The sequence below is a fragment of the Neovison vison genome, chromosome 2 (assembly GCF_020171115.1).
Source record: "Neovison vison isolate M4711 chromosome 2, ASM_NN_V1, whole genome shotgun sequence".
Lineage (NCBI taxonomy): Eukaryota > Metazoa > Chordata > Mammalia > Carnivora > Mustelidae > Neogale > Neogale vison.
Window position 1 is genome coordinate 229782509 of NC_058092.1, and position 14366 is coordinate 229796874.

A 14366-nucleotide genomic window follows, 5' to 3' on the forward strand; every position below is an offset into this window, starting at 1 on the left:
CACAACAGTCACAAGTCTCTGGTCAGCTTGTAGGTGCCCTGCCTCGGGTCAGGTGCGTACCCAGGCTGCTTATCTGTGGTTTGGGGATTTGGCAATCACATGCTCAGATTCCCCTCAGCCGAAGTGACAGAAAGGTCAGGTTTTCCAAGGAGGGCATAGGTGCCCTCCCCATGTAGCCCGAGCAGCCAGGGCAGTGTGGGATAAATATCCGTGTGGGGTCTCCAACGTTCTGCTTGGCAGCTCTCTCAGCCGACCTGGAAATCCCTTCACCTCACTTGTTATTCTAGTTGTTTCCCTGGCTCGGAGTCCCTAGATGATCTGACTGTGGGTAAGAGCTGTCATTTGTGGTTAGGGTTATAATTTACTGCCAGCTGTTGGAGTTGGGTGTTGTTGTGGCAGTAAGTTACTTCTCTAGACTTCTTCATTTTCCACGAAATCTCCCTTAGATGACATTTCAAAATTGCACACCACACCCTGCCTTGTATATGTTAACAGAGAAGGGTAGAGTCTTTGGATGTTCTGTTTGCTTAAATAGATGAAAGCCTGCCTGGGGAGCCTCCTGTTGTACACGACTTTTTTGTTTCTTAAAATCACTTCTTTTAGGAATCCTCAGAAGTAGGGGGTGAAGGACTGATCTTTAAAAAGTCAGGACAGAAAACCAGGTGTAGCATTTCCAATGTGATCTAGAATTCAGGACTTTCTCAGTGAGAGTGATTTGGTGCTCAGGTCCCTGAATCCCAAGACTGCCTCTTACCTACACGTCCACAGTGGCCACCTTCATGCTTCTGCTGTAGATAAGACAGCTGAGGCTTGTGCCTGTGCAGCATCCTGCTTTTAGGAATTTCAGCTGCCGAACAGCCAGTCGATAAAACAGAGTCTCCTGTTACAGAAATCCTGCAGCTCCAAATTCTCAACAACAAACAAAGTAACAACAAAAGCTCTCTAACCTCTGGGATGTGTATGACCAGTAGTGTTCTCCATACAGGCCACTTGTGGGCTAGCTCACATGACACATTATTTTGAATTTCTTTATTGGACACAGCCTGGTTTGTCGGTTTGCCTGTTCTCTCAAACCCACAGTGCTGTGGGATGTTGTCAGCATGCCTTTTATGAAAGAGACCCACTGGTTTATTGTTAATCGACAATTGATTAACAGCCCTGATTAGGGCTGTTCATTTCCTGCTCAGGCAGCCCTTCATGCCTTTTGATCTGGTCTCAGCCTACCCTCTGCTCTCAGTGAGAGCCCCCTTAGCGGTCCCCTAGGGGTTGTACTATTCAGATGAAAATAATCCATTCGGTTTACTTCCAGAATGATGAGAGGACTTTCATCCTAAATGTTGTCCATCAGTATCCCCATTGTTTTCTGTCTCCTTCAGGCTTCTGGATCAGAGAGTGAAGTTGCTGGCTGTTGGCAGTTACATCACATCTACAGGTTTTCTAGCTCAGTTACTTGAAACTTTTCAAAGAACTGCTCTTTGCTAGAATAAAGCCAACCCAGTGCTGAGACTGGGGATGTATATGGTGTTCTGCATTGATGTAGCAGTCTGTGAAGTTCCCCAAGGGCATTGGGAGATCAGCTGGCGAGGCTTGTTCCCAGAGACCTCCTCTGTGCGAAGGCCATGCTAGGACCAGGATCAGAAGGAGGCCGGCCCTGCTGGGGAAAACACAGTTGTGAGCCCGCCAAAGCGGCTCTATCAGGAAAAGACCCCAGTCATGCTGGGTGATCTCACAGCCTGTTAATTGTCCTGGCTCTGGGGAGAATATGGCAGTGAAGAAAGCCCAGGGCATTTTCCCTCCTCTCTGCAAAGGAGACCTCTCAGGGGGCGCTCTGAGCTGGCTATAGAGAAGGAAGGTCAGCATTTTAGAAGGAAGGGTCTGTGCATGCAGAATGCTATCAGTAGATCTCTCTGAATTCCTACACACTGGTTTCCAGTTTATCTGTCCCAGTTGCCTGCTTGGTGTGTTAATGGCAGTGCTGGGCTGTGACTCCTGCTTGGCTCTCCCCGCACCATCCGTCTTCTTGCCACACTCAGATAGGGCCCATTGTGGCCCATCTCGCGCTTAGGTGATTAGTTTTCCTTTTGACAAAGGTATTCATTTGAACTGGCCCCTCTGTTCTCTCTGTTTCCCTTGACTTGTTAAAAGCAGATAGGTTTTGTATCAGTCTCTGTGGCCTGTGCCCTTGGTGACGGTGGCGGCCATTGAGCGGTACTTTCTGTTCAGAGAACACGTTTGTCTCCCTTAATGGCCATGCATTGCTCTAGGCAGCTCCTTCCTGGAAATATCTCTCCGCCTCTGTTTTCTTACATAAATCTCAGCTACTGTTGAACAGTCAATGGCTGCCAAAGGGAAATGGTAGCTCACGTGCTTTGTTATTGAACAAAGCATTGGAATGGCGCATCTGTAGGTTTTTATGCAAGGCATTTGACCTTCTATCACATTGATTCACCCTTAGTGCAGTTTTGATAAAATAGGAGAGACTTGTGAGGTACCCTTTGAATGATTTGTAGTTTATCCAACAATGTCCTTCCAAGCTACTTAGAAAAAGTCCCCAGGCTTTAATAACATAGTCCAGAATAATTATTAATTAATAATAATAATAATAATAATAATGGACTAATAACATAGTCCAGAAGTTCCTACTGCCTCAGGTGGCAAAAAGCACCACCTAGGCAAACCTTCTCAGAACCCAGGGAGGTGTTGGGACTGTTTGCCTTCTCAGAAGGTGATTTGTTTGGTAACAAAGGGACAGCTGTCAACAGGTGATGGTCAACACAGAGATAATCGTGGAGCGGGAATGTCCTCCTCTAAAGGAGTCCAGCAGCTTCTCTGATTAGAATTATGTTTGAGAAGTTGCCAGAAACAAATTAAAAAAGTTATGTTTTGTAAAAACATGTGAAAGAAACTTGACATCCTATAGTATTACATCTGTTCGTATCAGGCTGAAACATAATGGATAGTTTCCTTTCCAGTATTAAAAATTTTAGTCAAGGAGAATAGATAAATTTTGTGTCCTAGAAGCTTGGGATTTTATGAGCCATTCTCCAAAGTCTTGCCTTAATGTATTTTACTCTCGCCACTCAGACTTCCCCCTGTCTTTTAAACTATTGGCTCATATGTCCGTAGTCGTAATGAATAGTATGGTGATGTAACAGTGATGACGATGATAATGTTGATGACGATGATTGTGGTTTGAGAGCCAGCTGGTTATTCTTCTGTCTGTTGGTTTTGTTTTGTAGCGGTGTCCTTGGCTCTTGCTCTGAATGGAGTCTGCACAAACACTATTAAGTTAATAGTGGGAAGGTAAGTTCCAGGAAGAAACAAAGGGTGGCTTAGACTCTCAAGGTCTTCTGTGGATTGGCCTTTGAGCTTTGGCTTAAGGAACACTTCTGGTTGCCCCCGGGACATGATTTCTGTTCTCCATTTATCTTGCCTTTTCCCTCGACTGCTCCAGAAGTGAGCTAATTTCTATAGAGATGAACTGTCAGAAAGACCTGGATCTGAGGCCTGACTTTGGCTGTTGGCCTTGGACAGGTTAGCTCCCATCTCAGAAGCTCAGCATTTACTGATTATCGGCCTGGGGGAGGGTGCTAGCCAGACACCTAGGGGGCAGAAGGTGGCTACAAATTGGGCAGTGCCTGCCCATGGGGCGGTGGTGTTCTCCTAACTTACTGTGTTAAGAGTTGTCTTGGGGCCCCAATAAAATGCTAGTTCCCAGGCCTTGTCTGCTCTGGGGTCCTGGTTCAGTAGGTGAATAACCACACTTGGAGAAACAGTAGCCAAGTAGGGGGGAGAGAGTACACCAGAAATTCTGAGAGATTTTTTGATAATGATCATTGATATTTTATTGATATTGACAGATTATTATTAGGCCTAGATCTCAGGGCTGGAAAGAGTTGGTGTGACCCACTATGTGCACAAAAGGGGCCGTGTGTTTACAGTACCATCAAAGCCTTGCCCATGGCTGGCCTTCAGCAAATATTAGCTGAATTAGTGGGAAAGGATTGGCCATCACCCATCTGTGTGAGAATCCCCACCAGAGGAAGGCAGAAAAACATGGGGTAAAGTTTGTCAGTGCAGGAATCCAATCACTGGGGCGCAGGCTTGCCTTTTCCACTTGCTGGTTGGATATGACCTTGGACAGGAGTGTAATCTCTCTAAACCTTCATTTTTGCACATGCCAGATGAAGGAAGTCCTGGGGTTGGCATAAGAATCACGTAATACGATGGCAGTGCGTGCTTGGCACTGTGTGTGGTACCTGGTAGTGGCTCCATAAGTACCAGCTGTGCCTGCGGGAGGGGGTTCAACCTTGGGCCCAACTTCTGCCCACGCCCCATGAGGTCTGTGTCCCCAGACCTGGGCCAGTGAGGCCAGCCTACATGGCCATGCGCTCTGTACCATGGAGCTGAGCTGTTGGGTCCTCAGTCTCAGTGAGGTTAGGTGAGACCCGCTATTTGAAGAGGGGCGATTGACCATCCAAATTCAAGATGTGGGGACCTGAAGAGCCTGGAGTCTGGGCTTCTGGAAGCAGCCGCTAAATGGGAGCTATCGCTGGAGGCAGGAACTACCTTCTCCGCTGGCACCATGCTTAGGTGCCTCCCATCAGTCCTCTCCTCCAGCCCTCACGACCTCCCCTTGGGGCAGGTATTCATCTCCCCTTTTACAGATGTGGAAGGTGAGGCTAGGGGAGGCTATGGAACCTTCCCAAGGTCTGAAAATGAGTATGTGGCAGAGTGAGAGTTCCAACTCAAAGCTTTCTGACCCTGAAACCTGAGCTTTCCCCAAGATCACTGAGTCTGGAGTGGTGCCAGGGGAGCACTGGTGTGGACGGCAGGAGGAGGAGCTGGGGGCAGCAGGGAAAGGTGGGGGTCAGCTGGGGGTTCCTTTGTGATGGCAGCATTTTATATTGAAAATGTCCATGGTGTCTTTTGTAGACCTCGCCCCGATTTCTTTTACCGCTGCTTTCCAGATGGAGTGATGAACTCGGAAATGCACTGCACGGGTGACCCTGACCTGGTGTCCGAGGGCCGTAAAAGCTTCCCCAGCATCCATTCCTCCTGTAAGTTCCGAGGCTGGGATGCCCTTTAATTCCTGGTCACGTCTCCTGACCACTTCCCTTGGGAGTTTCGGTGGAGAGGAAAGTGCTGGGACACGCGTGTTGAGCACATTTCATGTTTTTTCCCTGTAGGCTTAGAAACACGAATTCAACAGGAAGTAATAAGCCTGGGGATGAGACTCTATAGAGTTTACAAGACATTGTATACGTTGCTTCTGTGAGCTCAGTGGAGCCTGACATGGGACACTTGGCCCTTTGGCAGTATGATTCAGGAGCTTAACAGGGCAGGGCAATTTACTGTGTTCCCTGGGAACTTGCTTTGCAGCTCCATGTTCCCTCTGGCATATTCTTTCAGCGATGGTACTGTGTGTGTGTACATGTACATACACATACAATACACACACGTGTGTGGGTGCACGCCTCACTATGTAGTCTGGTTATAGATATGTGGGCTGGGACCAGCCTTAGAACCAAGACTAAATATTATGATCAGGTGGAGGGTGTGTAGTGGAGAGGACACAGGTCTTTGTAGTGACAGACCCTGCTCTGCCAGGTCTTACTTACCCACTCTTTCCTCAGCGCCTGTGGTGTACCATGGGAACGATGAGGCCTCCATTCCGGCTGGGGTGAGGGTTAAGAGAAGGACTGCTGGTCGCTGACATGTGGAGCAGCTGCCGTGCCAGGGCGTGTAGGGCATTATCCCATCTAATGTGGTCACTGTGTATGTGAAGTACTCAGGATGCTGCTTTAAATCAGCAGTACGTACCCGTATCGTTGTCTGTAACCAGAGCTGAGGTTCTGGAGTGTCCTGGTTCATTCCAGCAATGTTTTTTGGGTGACTGAGGTGCCAGTGGTGCTAGGTGTTGGGGACACCGAGATGACTAAGACACAGCTTGTGTTCTGGGGACTCTCGAGGCAGTGGCACACTGTATATTTAGGTTGGTGACCCTGGGATCACTGGAAAACTGTGGCCACAGGCAGCCACTTGGGAGAGGCCGTTCTTATGACCTGAAGTCCTTGATTTCTCACTGGTGTGACATTATCAGCCATTGGCAAGCCTGTTTCCTTGATCTGGTCTGTTTTTTTCTAAGTATGTAAGACATTTCCTGAAAGTGGATTGATCAAAGAGTCTTTGGATGCCTTTTCCTGCTGTGTTTGTTGAATATTTTTCTCAGAGCCTTTAGAGACTGGAGCCCTGTCAACAAGATATTGGGGTGCCAAGCACTCTACGTGAATGACTGTTAATCTGTACAATGGCCTCACCAGGTTGGGTTATCCCCATTTTACACATAAGGACAGTGAAGCTCAGACAGACTCTGTAACTTGTTCAAGGACACTTAGTTGACCTTCCTACCAGCCTCTAACTCGATAGTGTCTCAGGGCTTACTGTGATGAAATACAATGAAGAATCCCATGTTCAGGTAAATAAATAACTCATATTCTTGTCTGGTTTATTGGACTATAGGGAGTTGAATAATGTTCCCCCTAAAGATATGTCTGAGTCCTAACCCACGGAACCTGTGAATGAGACCTTATTTGGAGAATCACCTTCTCAGGTGTAATTGAATTAAGGACCTCAAGATGAGATCATCCCGGTTTTAGGGTGGCCCTAAATCCAATGACAGACGTCCCCATTAGAGAAAGACATAAGAATATTTGAGACACAGAGACATAGGTGAGAAGACCACATAAAGATGGGGGTAGAGATTGGAATGGTACAGCCACAAGCCAAGGAACGTGGAGCCACCAGATGCTGGAAGGGGCAAGGAAGGATCCTCTCCTGGAGCCTTCAGAGGGAGCATGACCCTGCCCACACCTTGATTTCAGACTCCTGGGCTCCCGCATTTCTCTGTTGTCTTAGGGCATGTTTTGTCCTCCCAGAGGCTCAGTGCCGAGCCTGAAGGGGCTTCCAAAGCTCAAAGCTGAAAGAAGTGAAATCCTGAACGCTGGCTTTTAGATGGGTGACTGAGGCCTACTAGCACAGTTCAGTGTCCAGTGCTGCATTTGACCTCAGGCAGGAAACAGCTGTCGTGTGAGTAACTTAGCCCAGAAGACTGCTGGTCCTGGACAGTAGAGCCCAGGCCCCACAGAAGGGTTCCTTGTGGAAGGTGTGCTTCACACCTTCCCTATCAGATGCGTTCTCTGAGGGCTGCCTGCCAGCTGCCACGTCAAGTGCATGGCTGATGTCCCATCTGTACTCCACCAGCTTTTGAACAGAGGCTGTTACTAGCTTCTGCTTAAGACACTGTTTAAAATGTTATGGATTTTTACTACTTGGCAGACATGGAATTCTACCCAGCCTCTAGGCTTCGACGAGAGTATTTTTATCTGTTCTCTTTCTTTGTTGTGACAGGTCAGTGATTGCCTTACAGGGAGCTGCCACATCCACTTAGAAAAGCCATCAGGGCTGTTGTTTGGATTTTGTGGCTACCAGGAAGTGGTTGGCATGACTCTTGGCTCCTGGAGGAGGTGCTGGACCCCGGAGGGATGACCTTAGTGGACCCCCGGGGTGATACACACACTCCTTCTCCCTTCAGTCAGATCAGCTTTGTAGGTTGCGCAGGAGTGAGTGGACACAGGCGTTCTGGGCCATGGGATCTCCGAAGATGAATTCCTCATGCTCAAGAATCACAGGCTTGCTTTGTAGGTAACCGGTGACAGGAAGGTAGTCGATGTCTACACCACCCTGCAGAGAAGTTGGTTTTCTTTGAACCTAAGAACCAACACTGGTTTCTTTTAGAAACAGAAGATCTTGTGCTTAATTGACCAGAAGCAGCCAAACAGCTCTCTACTAACGTGCTCACGTGGCATCCAGCCCTCCAATGGCCATCTTGTGGGACTTGCTCCGTAAGGAGTCCCAGGCCTCCTTTGCAGGAAAAATGGAGTCACCGTTTCAAAGAGCAAGTGGTTTCCTCCAGAAACCAAGAAGTTACCAGAAACTTGGGATTTATTTTTTTATTGTTTTTGAAGATTTATTTTGGACAGAGAGAGTGTGTGTGCGTGTGCATAAGCAGGGGGAGAAGCAGAGGGGGAGAGAGAGAGAGAGAATCTCGGGCAGGCTTCCTGCTGGGCGCAGAGCCTGACACAGGGCTTCATCTCATGACCCTGAGGTCATGACCAGAGCCGAAACCCAGAGTCGGACACTCAACCCACTGAGCCACCCAGGTGCCCCCAGAAACTTGGGATTTAAAGCAGAGAAAGGCAATATAGCTTTAAAGCAGGGATATTCTGAAAAGGGAATTTTCTTTCATTGCAGTCTTGGGCTTTTTGATCGGGCATTATTTCACATTCTAGAAAGAGGATAGCTTTCAGAGAGAAGAATAGAAAGTAAATGTTCTTGAGCATTTACTCTTGTAGGTATGGGGTTGGTAGTCCGGGAGGGTGCAGGACGGCCAGACATGGCCAAGTCCTCTTTAGGGCAAGGATGAATACCGGTTATGTAACCACAGTGGTCCAGAACTGGGGACTAGGAATTCCAAGGAGGGGACAGGAAGAGCTTTGGGAGGAAAAGCACTTTCTCCTATCATTTCCCAGGAGAGGATATATGAGCTACAATGTTTTGAGATACTTACGTTTGAAGTGTCTTTTTTTCCATTCTTTTGCTGGATGCAGAATTCTAGGTAGAAAAATCATTGTGGCTCAGGATTCTCATTTAGAGAGTGTTTGAGAGAAGCCTTGTAGCATTCCTTTCCTTGATTTTATTTTTCTCTCTCTGGAACCTCTTAGAATCTTCTCTCTGTCTCTGGCCATCTGAAGTTCCACGGTCATGTACCTTACTGGGATTCTTATTTAAGCTGGAAGCACTAAGCCAACAGGGTCGAGCTCATTAATTAAGCTTCACTGAAGGATGAATGGGGAGTGAGCCAGGTTTTCACTGGTTGACCCCGAGTGTTAGCATCTGGCCTTTTCTTTGAGGTTATTTCTTTCCCCAGCGGAGGCTCCCTAGGCTCTTGGCAGGTGGACCTGCACCTGGCATTCTGGAAGCTGGGCTGGGAGGCTGGGGTTCTTGTAGGTCACCTTGCGGACTAAGCCTTCACCCTCGCTTCTGTCTTGTTCCTCAGCCCTGGGCTCTACTTGCCTGCTTTTCCAAAGTGCAGAGCCTCACATCGTTTAACCTTTTATCTTTAAGAATCAGGGAGGTGGCAGTTTCCTTCCTGGTTTGTAGGATGGGTGTAGAGTTTGACTGGTCATAATAGAGACTTCCCTCCTGGTTCTCATCTCCATCCCCTGCCTTCCCCTCCCAATCTGCTGTTCCCAGGGCCTCTGGCTCAGAGCTTTGCAGGCCCTTGCTGGTGAATAAGGGACCTCCCACTTCCCATCGGCACCAGCCTCTGCAGGCTTTAGACTCACCTTTTCTGGCTCTGGGAGGTATCCTCTCTGCCAGCTGCTTACCGTGGCATTCATTGTGGTGTGGACTCCAGGTGCTTCTAGCTTCATCTAAGATAGAATGTGTGGTCCTGTTTGCATCAGTCACGGTTCTCCAGAGAAACAGACAAAGAGTATGTGTGTGTGGGTAGAGGGGCCAGAGGAGAGGAGGAAAAGGGAGCAGCTATTTTAAGGAATTGGTTTGCATGGTTTTGGGGGCTGGCCAGTCTGAAATGTGTAGGGTCAGCCCGTGGGCTGGAAGCTCAGGTAATGGGCAATATTGTAGTCTTGAGTTTGAAGTGGGCAGAGCCAGCCAGTAGGCTGGAGAGTCAGGCAGGATTTCCATGCTGCTGTCTTTTGAGGTAGAATTTTATTTGGGAAACCTCAGTCTTTTCTCTGAAGGCCTTCAACTGATTGGGCAAGGCCCAGCCCAGCTGGGGAGTGTGAGTGCAAGTCCTTAACGTCCACTGATTGGAAGTGTTCATCACATCTAAAAGTACCTTCCCGGCGACATCTAGACGGATGTTGACAGAACGACTGGGCACCAGGGCCTGTCCCCGATGACGCATAAAATTAGCTGTCTCACTGTCGTTCTTTCCTCCTTCTGACATTTAAAAATCCGAAACACCACCAAAACGCTCAAATACCTCAGTTACAGAGATACCGCACGTCAGAAGGTTCTCGATCAGCCTCGGTGTTACTCTGATAATAGAGTCCTTGAGAGTGGAGTGTGCCCACTATGGCGTCTTTGCAGGCTGAACGTCTGGGAGTTTGCTTTCCCTGAACAAATCTGAATGCATTTTAAGTATGGATTGCGAAATGATCTCAGGGTCCCATGTATGCTAACTGGCCAGGTGTGACTCCACGAAGCATGAATATTCAGGATTATAAACCAGCTGGTTCTTCAAGTGTTAGGCGAGCCTTTGCATAAAGACACAGGAAAAGGAAAACAGGAAATTCTAAGATTCATTTCTTTTGCACCATTGAGCTGATTGGAATTGCCATCCAGGGGTTTTGCTGGGTGGGTTTGAGTAGATGAGAAACTTGAAAAATGTCCCCTTTATCTTCTTTTAGAAACGGTCTGTAATGGCATGGCTGCTGAGGTCATTGTTCTGGCCAGGACCGACCCATGGTCATGTGTCTGAGGTCAGCTCAACTTGTGGGGTTTCCATTAGAACTTAAAGGAAAGCTTCCGGCATGTCGAGGGACAGCCTCAGACCCAGCAAGAGCCCCTCATGGCTTTTTTCTACATTTGTATTCTCCTACATCTCAAGCTTTGAAGGCAATCTCGAAGGTTCTGGGAAGTAACGGCTTCATCTGCCACATCTTTCTCAAGCAGAGGAAGACTCCCCTTTCTCTGGGGATGTTAGACACAGGGAGGGAATGATTGCTGTTAGTAGGACGCTAGACCTCGTCATGGGAGAGGTTTCTTAATCTCTTTTCCATTATTACTCCTCCTCCTAGTTTCAGACCTTTCTCCCACGAATTCCTCCTTTCTACTGTGAGAGTTTAATGCCACCAATATTCTGTGTATGTACCATGGCCCTTTTTTGGGGGGGCCACCAGCAATGATAATCCCTAAGACTTTTTCATCTCCCCAGGAGCCAGTTTTTATCCCCTTGGCAGGGGACAGTGCTGTCCTGGTTGAGGATGCCTGGTTTGGGTGGGAGTTATCAACTTTACAGTTTTACCCACCGGGAGACTTTCGGGAATGTCTGAAGAAAGTTGCAATTTTCACAAGTCGGTGGCAGGGCTTGGGGGGGGTGGGTGGATCGAGAACGTTAAGTACACAGAGGTCACCTGTGCTGCTAGACACAGGCCCCATGACACAGACTTATGTTGGTCCCGATGTCAGTAGTGTCTGGGCTGAGAAACCCTCATCTCAGGGAATTAGGTAGCCATGTGGCAGAAGTCAGTCACTCACATGTGAAATTTGTCCCCTTTCCAAGGTCCCAGTCTGACTGAATAAGATAGGTTGAGAAATGGACACTGTTTAATGAATTCAAAATACTCTCCCCCTAAAACTCGACCCACTATTTGATTTCTATTTAAAAAAAAAAAAAAAAAAAAAGACAGGGTAAGAGGAAAAGCTAGATACAAGCTGAATGCCTTTTTCTTTCTTTCTTTCTTTTTTTGCTTTTTTAAAAAAAGATCTTATTTTTATTTATTTGACAGAGAGAGAGAGAGAGAGAGAGAGACAGTGAGAGAGGGAACACAAGCCTGGGGAGTGGGAGAGGGAGAAGGAGGCTCCCTCAGAGCAGGAAGCCTGATTCAGGGCTTGATCCCAGGACCCTGGGATCATGATCCGAGCCAAAGGCAGACGCTTAATGATTGAGCCATCCAGACACCCCTCTTTTTTCACTTTTTATGTTACAAAATTTCAGCCTTAGAAGACAAATTGACTGAACACCCACGGCCCTGGTATGAGGTCCTGCTCTTCTTGCTTTCTGCTTTTCTTTGTCCGTTTCCTACCACATTCAGTACTAATGATACTTTGGAAGAAATTATTTTAGTAATTTAAGGTAAAATTAATATCACAGTACTAAGTCATCGCCATTCAGTTCCGACAGGTGCACCTGTCATGTAACCCTATTCCTGCGTCGATATAGAATATTTCCATAAACCTAGAAAGAAAGTTCGTTTACGTCCCTTTTCAGTCCATCCTCATTCCCTCAGGATAGCCGCTGCAGGTTTTGTGTTTTTGTTTTAGTTTTTAAACTTCTGATTTGTTTTGCCTATTTTAAGACTTTATATAATTGGAATCATGTGGTATGTCCTTTTCTTGGCTGGTAGCTTTTGCTCAATATAATGTCTTGAAATTCCTCAGGTTGTCGGGAGTATCAGTAATTTCTTTTTTTTTTTTTTAAGATTTTATTTATTTATTTGACACACAGAGATCACAGGTAGGCAGAGAGGCAGGCAGAGAGAGAGAGGAGGAGAAGCAGGCTCCCTGCCAAGCAGAGAGCCCGATGCGGGGCTCGATCCCAGGACCCTGGGATCATGAGCTGAGCCGAAGGCAGAGGCTTTACCCACTGAGCCACCCGGGAGTCCCCAGTAATTTCTTTTTATTGCTGAGGGAAGAGAAGGAGGGAGCCCTGTTTTGAATATAACAGCAATAAAAAATATTCTGGGCTGTTCCTGCCTGGAGTGGCGTTTTCTATCATACTAGGGTTCGAGTGAGGAGGAAGGAACAGGTCAGGTTCAAATGCCACAGATTCTTGCTGTTCTTGCTGAGTTTTAGTGCATTTTCTTGAGTAAATATTTATTTAGTTTTTGTATATTCTTGGGACCATCCAGAGACTTAAAAAGTTTTTTTAAAAATAATTTTCTTCCGTTTCACAGGTCCTCACATTGCCATCCTAGAAGTAGAATTACCTTAGGTCAGTTTTAATCACATTTTTAAGGAACTTATACCTTTCATCTAGGTTGTTGGATGTATTAGGATAAGGTTGTTTATAGTATTTTGCTCTTGACTTTTTTGATGTCTGTACGAGCAGTGCTGACAACCCTCTTCCGTTTCTGTTATAGTAATTTGTATTTTCTCTACTTTTTTCTTGATTAATTATATGGTGGGCTTATCAATTTTATTAATCCTTCCAAAGAACCAACTTTTCTGTTTGTTTATTTTCTCTGGTTTTGTCTCTTTTTTACATCTTTGATTTCGGCTCTTATTTGTATTATTCCTTATTTTTAATTTTTGCTTAATTTTCTCATAATTTTCTAATTTCCTAAGTTGGAAATTTAAATCATACTTGTTTAAGACTTTTCCTTTCCTTTCTTTTTTTTTTTAAGATTTTTTAAAAATTTATTTATTTGACAGAGAGAGCACAAGTAGGCAGAGAGGCAGGCAGAGAGAGAGAGAGAGGAGGAAGCAGTCTCCCTGCCAAGCAGAGAGCCCGCCGATGCAGGGCTCCATCCCAGGACCCTGGGATCATGACCCGAGCCGAAGGCAGAGGCTCAACCCACTGAGCCACCCAGGCGCCCTAAGACTTTTCCTTTCTAACTTAAGCATTTACAGCTATAGATTTCCCTTAAGCTCTGTGTTAGCAGTGCCCCCACAATTTGGAGTATTGTATTTTTTATTGCTGTTATATTCAAAATATTTTCTAACTGCCCTTGTTTTTTGTTCTTTGATCTTTGACTCTGTCTTTGACCTTTTTTTATTTAGAAATGACTTTTTCACTTTCCAAATGACTTTTCTAGCTATCTTAATGGTTTAAGTCTTAACTTCATTTTATTATGAACAGAAAACATGTTGAGTATTTTAAAATTTATTGAGATTTGTTTTATTCCCTACTGAAAACTGTTTCTTAAGGAAATTTCCATGCACACCTGAAAACGTATTTATTTGTGCACATGTTAAGTATGTCCTTCCATATGTGTCCATTAAGTTACCATGGTGTCATTCGAAAATTTTTGATCCTTGCTTTTATTCTTTTTGTCTCGGTGTTCTCTAAGAATTCTCAGTGTTACTAAGAATATGGTGTGAAGCTCTTCAACTAGGACAATAGAGTCATCTGTTTCCTCTTCTAGTTTTACTGGGCTTTGCTTCGTATTTTTAAGAGGCTTGTTTATAGGCACATACAGATTGATTGTTGTGGATTCTTGGTATTTTGACTCTTTAATCATTAGGAAGTGTCCTCTGTTCCTCATCCTACCTCTTCCCATATTATGTAATGACTTCTTATAGGTGTAGGGCTCTTGGGTCTATCAACTGTGAAAAGAATTTTATAATAGATACCTTGTTCTTAGCCCTTGGAGAGGGAATAGACTTGAATTGTAAAGGAATTATTCAATAGACACCTCTTTTGTGTGGGATCCTTTTATCTTTATATCAAACCATTGACTCTTAACACAGTCTTCTGAATATGGGCCCAGAGACCATTCAAGATGGTAGTTGGATTCCAAAAATAGAAATTCAAATCATCACATGTCCTCTGTAAT

At 45.9% G+C, this 14366-nt stretch overlaps 1 protein-coding gene across 4 annotated transcripts in view; it reads left to right on the forward strand.

Annotated features, from left to right (window-relative positions):
• PLPP4 (phospholipid phosphatase 4) overlaps window positions 1-14366 on the forward strand; it is a 119970-nt gene that overhangs the window by 56327 nt on the left and 49277 nt on the right. The window contains exons 4-5 of one of the 4 annotated variants that reach the window (XM_044236689.1): window positions 3240-3303; window positions 4936-5060. The exons of 2 other annotated variants lie outside the window; for them this stretch is intronic. In XM_044236689.1, coding sequence (XP_044092624.1) covers window positions 3240-3303; window positions 4936-5060 — 189 coding nt within the window. Of the gene's footprint in view, window positions 1-3236; window positions 3304-4935; window positions 5061-14366 lie in introns of those variants that run through there. One more of the 4 variants, XM_044236692.1, reaches the window with a different exon arrangement.